Source organism: Coloeus monedula (genome assembly GCF_965178545.1).
Source record: "Coloeus monedula genome assembly, chromosome: 6".
Taxonomy (NCBI): domain Eukaryota; kingdom Metazoa; phylum Chordata; class Aves; order Passeriformes; family Corvidae; genus Coloeus; species Coloeus monedula.
In genome coordinates, this window is record NC_138786.1 from 25,109,895 (window position 1) to 25,115,956 (window position 6,062).

The 6,062-nt window shown below is 41.9% G+C and overlaps 1 protein-coding gene across 1 annotated transcript in view; it reads right to left on the reverse strand.

Moving 5' to 3' along the window:
* Nucleotides 1–5,818, reverse strand: part of CSTPP1 (centriolar satellite-associated tubulin polyglutamylase complex regulator 1) — an 80,425-nt gene extending 74,607 nt beyond the window's left edge. Inside the window, exon 1 of the mRNA XM_082283191.1 lies at nt 5,751–5,818. Within this exon, the coding sequence (XP_082139317.1) occupies nt 5,751–5,796 (46 nt within the window). The 5' untranslated portion in view covers nt 5,797–5,818. The remainder of the gene's footprint in view (nt 1–5,750) is intronic.
* Between the last annotated feature and the right edge of the window lie 244 nt (nt 5,819–6,062).

Below are 6,062 nucleotides of genomic sequence, written 5' to 3' on the forward strand. Positions count from 1 at the left end.
ATATCACTGCACGAAACAGAATATATGCACTGAAATTCTTAGAGCCAGAAATTCAGGAGGAAGGAAGGAAATAGATGGCACCTTTAAGTCATGATACTGTGTATATGTAATGGTTTTATTATCCAAGTAGAATGGAGAGGATTAAGATCTTGGAAGTGCCACAGTACTGTTTGCATCAATTAGGTAATACTTACTTCAGGACTTACTGGCAACCCAATCACGTTAGCCATACTGGTTTTGCTCAATAGCTTCCCAGTTTTACATCTTAGATACAACTGCCTAATGCTACAGTGACAAGCTTCCTTTTCCAACAAGACTGAGTCTTCCAAAGGCAGAGAAACCTGAAGATTAGTATACCAGCACATCTACTGAGAAGTGAATGCCTGTCATACTTGAAATAGCAAATATGTGATGACCAGAAGATGCAATAAAAATCAAAGCAGATGCTGCAACTTAAAAACAAAGTGTACCAAATGACCTGAAAAAAGAGTATGATTGGAATAAATTGGTATCAGATAGTAAAAAATGTATCACATAGTCTGAAGAAGCAGCAGAACAGACCCGCAGCTTACTTACAGAAGTCTTTACTTAAAAAATTATTACCAAATCATCTGGTTATATTATAGCTTAACTATTCAGGAGACATGACTTCTTAAACAAGAACTGTCTATCAAAGCAATTTGTTCTGTATGCACACAAGAGGGCTTTTTTTCTGTTGTTGTTTTTAAGTTGGGGTCATTCCCGGCATAACTGAATATGCTGAAAAAACAGGAGTGGGAATTCCTGGATAATAAGACCAGTTTTTCTTACTTATTTGCCTCCTCCTCAGCTGAAGTGCTGAAAATACACACTACTTGATGCAATTAACATTATGGTTAATTTCAGTTATCAGAAGCTCAAGAGCATAACAAGCTTTAATGTATCTGGAATATTGCTGGCATTTTTTAATCTATGAGAACAGAGACTCTGAGAGCATAAGGTAATAGCTAAATACTCTTTCAGTATTTGTTCTAAATTGGAGCTTAACTAAGGACACTACCGTATTACACACATTGGAAAGATACATTTATAGTAACATAAAATCAATTTCATGTAAACATTACCAAAACAATAATGACACAAAAGAGAAGTAGTAAGGATACAAACTGCAAGAACAAAATCACATCAACTCTGGAAATTTTTCCAGCATTAATGTTTTTTCAGGATGCTCTTTTTAATCTTTTCAGGTATCATCACGGGCTTAATCTCTTCAGATGTTGCTAAGAAATGGCCTGGGAAAGAGAAGTAAGTGAACAAAACAATTAACCTAAATGCTACATCTCTGTACAGTCATAGTTCCTTCCAGCTTTGCACAGCTTCACAGTGTAATTTCCTGTTAACGCTCAAAAGCAAAATGTTTTTTTGAAGGACAGAACATATAAGTACAAGTAGACTTTGTCATATCAGAGGTATCACACAATGTGAGACATGTGCTGTTACTCAGGAGTACAAGCCAAGGGGTCACACAGCGTAACTATAGCATATTTCATATGTTCACAGTTTCAAAACCACTTTCAACAAAAAATTTAAGAAACGTTTCCGTTTATAATTTAACCTTGACCACAGCTAAGAATTTGTTTCAAACAATGAGCATATTAGTGCACACAGACTGACTTAATTGTGCAAGTCCTTCCAGCAGACTGCCTCCTGCAAGGTGTCATACAGCTGTTACAAACCACCCCGTCACCAAAGCAAATCGTTGAGCTATCTTTTCTTTTTTTGTTTGGTTGGGGTTTTTGGAAGTTTTTGTTCAAATCTAAAATTATGCAGCGTAATAATTAACATTGTAGAAATAATTGTCACTCCAGTTTGTTAAAAGGCATTAAGTAACCTAATGGTTCCCTACCTATTCGTACTCAGAGGGACATAGGCAGAAGAACTGTATTCTCCAGTTCTGGAACTTGACCTAATTCAGGATCAGATTTCACCTGTGCCTTTCAAGCTAAGGTGGAAGTCCTGTTGTACAACAGCAGCTTGGCAGTAAAACCTCCATCTTTTGGACAAAGCACTAGACTGAGTCTAAGAAGATTCAAGTTAGCATTTCTAGAAGCAAACTCTTACGTATTATATTCATCTTCTACATTACAGTTCTCCTATCTGTACAACAGAGCACGAAATAAAATTTCAAAAAAGGCATTCTCTTCTCTTTTTCTAGACCATGAGCTCTTTCAGCCACAGTGCTTCACAGAAGTTCACCAAATATCTATACTAAGAGGAGAATCAGTTTCAGCTGTGATGCCTGGATAACAATGTAGCCTATGCAGTGATTGTGCTGTTAAAGGAAACAATTGTACTTTCCAGATCAATATTTCTTAAGATTGTTCAGAAGAAGAGTAAGCCTCAGGCATCAGCAGTCTCTCTACACAACTGAAGTTCTCTGTTGGGAGCTTCTCAGTTTTGTAAAAGCATGTATATTCTTTCTCATCATTAAGCCCAAGACCTTTTATGAGAGAAATGAGGAAACATAACCGTGTTTCTGGCACTAAGAGGCCCACGCTTTACTGATAAGGCACTTCCCCAGCAGAGTATTTGCGTTCTAACATGCCTTATATTGGCAAAGAAGGACAAGAAACAACATCCTGGAGTTGGGTAGTAGAAGGCAGGAAAATACAAAGAAAAAGAGAAGTTTGGAAATTTGCAGTACTCTACTGCTTTTTCTCCATAACAGGAAAGGGGAGCAGGGAAGTAATACAATATGAAGCTTCAGAGACAGCTGCATGAGCAGAACAATACACTAAGTGCTCCACTGCCTGCTATAAATAACTGAGTAATCACCAGTTATTAAACCATAATGAGGAAGGCATGAAAAAGTGTCTCAAATATGCTTCATTTTGCCTACTGTAGTTCCAGTCTCATCCATCAAATGAGAAACACATTATCATCACTATACCCAAACAATAAACATTGCTTATTCAGTGAAAATACTATTTATAATGTCCTGCTTGTAACAGCATCATCTTTACTGTAGCCTTTCTGCCAACTCTCCAGACCTCATCTCCACTCCTATTCACTAAGTAATGGTCATCTCTTCTCTTCTACTTACTGTCTCATTGTGGCATGAGACATGTTGCCCTGATTTTTATTTTCCAGGAATTTTGGTATACCAAAGCTTTGCAATTATTTTTCATCTTAAGTGAATGCTTAATCCTCTCCCTGTTCATTTCTATTTTAACTCACAACTGCTTTTATTTCCCTCTTAGCATTATAACTGGATGTAGAAGAATTATCTCAAATAGAGGGAAAAAAAAAGGGGGGGGGGGTGTGAATAACACAGCAAGTAGCGCATTATGTTATTTTGGCTGCTCAATTTATGTGTTGGCTTGGTTTTGATAATGAAAAAGAGAAGAGGGAAAAAAGAGTTTGGGGCAGTTACCCATTCCAGCTCAGAAAAGGCAGGGTCATCTGATCTGTGAGACTCAGAGAATACCTTACGTGGCAACCTAGAGCAACACAATTTCAGAATGAAATTACAGGAAGTGAAATTTTTCACAGCTCCTTACAACCCCAGTTCAGACAACTGTATTTGCAAGACTTTGAGGTGCACAATAGAACAAATCCGAATAATGGTGATTTCAGAATGCCAATGTAGAAAATGGAAAAGCAACTTAGAAAAACCTGTGGGGATGTGTGTTTATTTGGGGTGGGAGGAGGGGGAGTTGGGGGCTGCTTTGTCTTGGTTTGGTTTTTAACCACTTTCCTACTGCTAATACACACTAAATTTCTTAGGATCTATCAGCAGTTTGGTAAGTTACAAAGTCTCACGAAGACAGAAAGATTGGTTTTGGTAAAATTTACAGCTAATAAGAATATGCTTCCCCCCTCTAAGAGACAACAGATATGCAATCTAAAGGGAAGGTCACACTAAGTGATGAACAGAACAGACTCTTATGCAAGTTATTCCTCAACCTAACAGAGTCACACATGTTTTTTCTGACCCCAGTGTCAGAATAATTTAGAAAGTTGTACAAAATGAAAAGGGAATTCCAAATCAGCATGTGCAACAGAGATAAAAGGAGGCTCACTTAAGTGGCTAGTAAAGCTGCTTGCATCTAACAATCTTGTACATCTAAGAAATCTCGTCTTACCTTCAGATGTGCAACAGCAAACTGGTTTATTCTTACACTTTAAGTATTTTTAGTCTGCTTCCTAGATTTTTTTGAGTGACTCAATCCTTACCAACAAGTTTCACACAATTAAAAGTGCCTATTTCATTAAAAACAATTACAAGAACCTAAAACCAAGTTGGATCATTAAGGAAAAGAAATTTTGCAGGTTTCAACCTAGAGCAACCCTAGAAAAGTTATGAACTTCTCTATTAGCATGTAGGTTGAAAATGCTGAGGTGGTGTGACAGAATAGCACAAACCCAAAGGGTGTGTCTAGTGTGTCTACATGGCACTGTGATACTGTTCTCAAACACCCAAAGCTCCACAACTGAAATCAGCAATAAGAACTTCAGCAAAGCGAGTCCCATGAGAATCACCCTGAATAGAGCAGTAAACAAACCTATTTCAGCCTTGAGTTTCCTTGACACAGAGTAGCACTGCAGTTACGCAGGTATGCACAAAGCACCCAACAGCACTCTAGCAGCAGCAGCACAATGAGATTCTACCCTAAGATGGCTTAGATCACTCCTTTAAATGATTAAATGGTTAAACAAAACTCTTTTAGTCTAGTACCCCCTGCAAGACAGGTTTTAATTTACAGCAATGTTTCTATACTCTTGTTCCATTTTGACTTACAGAAATGGCAAAATCATGATGGAACAAGTAGCACAAACCAATCCATTCCATTTCTGACCTTCCCTTGTACAAGAAAAGCACAGAAAATCATGTATACCTTTATAACTGAAGTTATTACCGAACAGGGTCTTGGGCCTAGGAAATAATGGCTGAAGAGTTTTACTTCACAAATACTCTCTTGAACACAATCCAAATGCTTACTACTTGTAATTCATCTCCTCTTGAGCAATTAAATGAAGTCATATTGACTTTATTCCATCCTAATTATTTTTATTTGACACATCAACTCCAAATCACTTTGCTCCTTAGTTTCCTGGAACATCAAGCCTTTACAGCAAGCTTAAAAGGATGTAGTCTTCAAAGAGGCAGCTGCTTCACAGGTTAAAAGATTTTCATTTTATGTAGGAAATATTACCAATGCTACTACCTTGTTTCAGAACAAAAGCTACCATTCGAACCATCTCCCAACACAAGAGCAGCACCCCTTCCATGTGTTGGGAAACGAGCATAAAATAAGGATGCTCACGTAGATCTGTGAGCAAAACAGGTTGGTAATGGGTGAAGTCTATCACAGAAAGGCTGGACGCCGCTTGCTGCTACTCGCATCGCCAAGGGGGACAGTGGAGGAGACGGCAGCTCAGCTCCCGCCGGCTGCTCGCGGAGACCACACCTCTGGGCACCGGAGAGATGCTCCCTGCGCCCGGGAGGGCTCTGCAGCCCTCCCACCTCAGCGTCCTACAGCCCCACTGTTACCGCCCGGAGCTGCCCGCTGCCCAGCCAAGGCGGACAGGAAGCCACTGCGACCCCCCTGAGCCCGGCCCGGCCTGGGGCCGCTCGCCGCAATCCCCGGGAAGGACGGGCCGGGCCGCAGCCACCCCGGCCCCGCCGAGCCCTCCCCATGCCGGGCCGCAGCACACCAGGGGGAGAGAATCCTCAGGAAGCCTCCCCGCCCCACCGCGCCGCTCCTCACCCAGGTACTCGGGCCCGGGCAGCGAGAGCCGCTCGGGGCTCAGCATCCTCCTCCTGCCGCTCCTTCCCGGCTTCCGCCCGTTTCCAAGGCGCCCGACGCTCCCGGCGCTGCTCGGCCGCGCGCCCCGGCTGGGAACACGCCCCACGCCGCCACAGTTCCGCGCCCAAAGCCGCCCCCGCCGCCCGCGCCTCAGGAGCTGGGACAAGGCTGGGAGCGCGGAGGGAGCCTGGGGGAAGGGTCTCTGCCAAGAGCCTGCTGGCAGGGCCGTGAGGAAAGGGCTGTGAGGAGGGCGCGGTGAGCGATGCCCTGGCA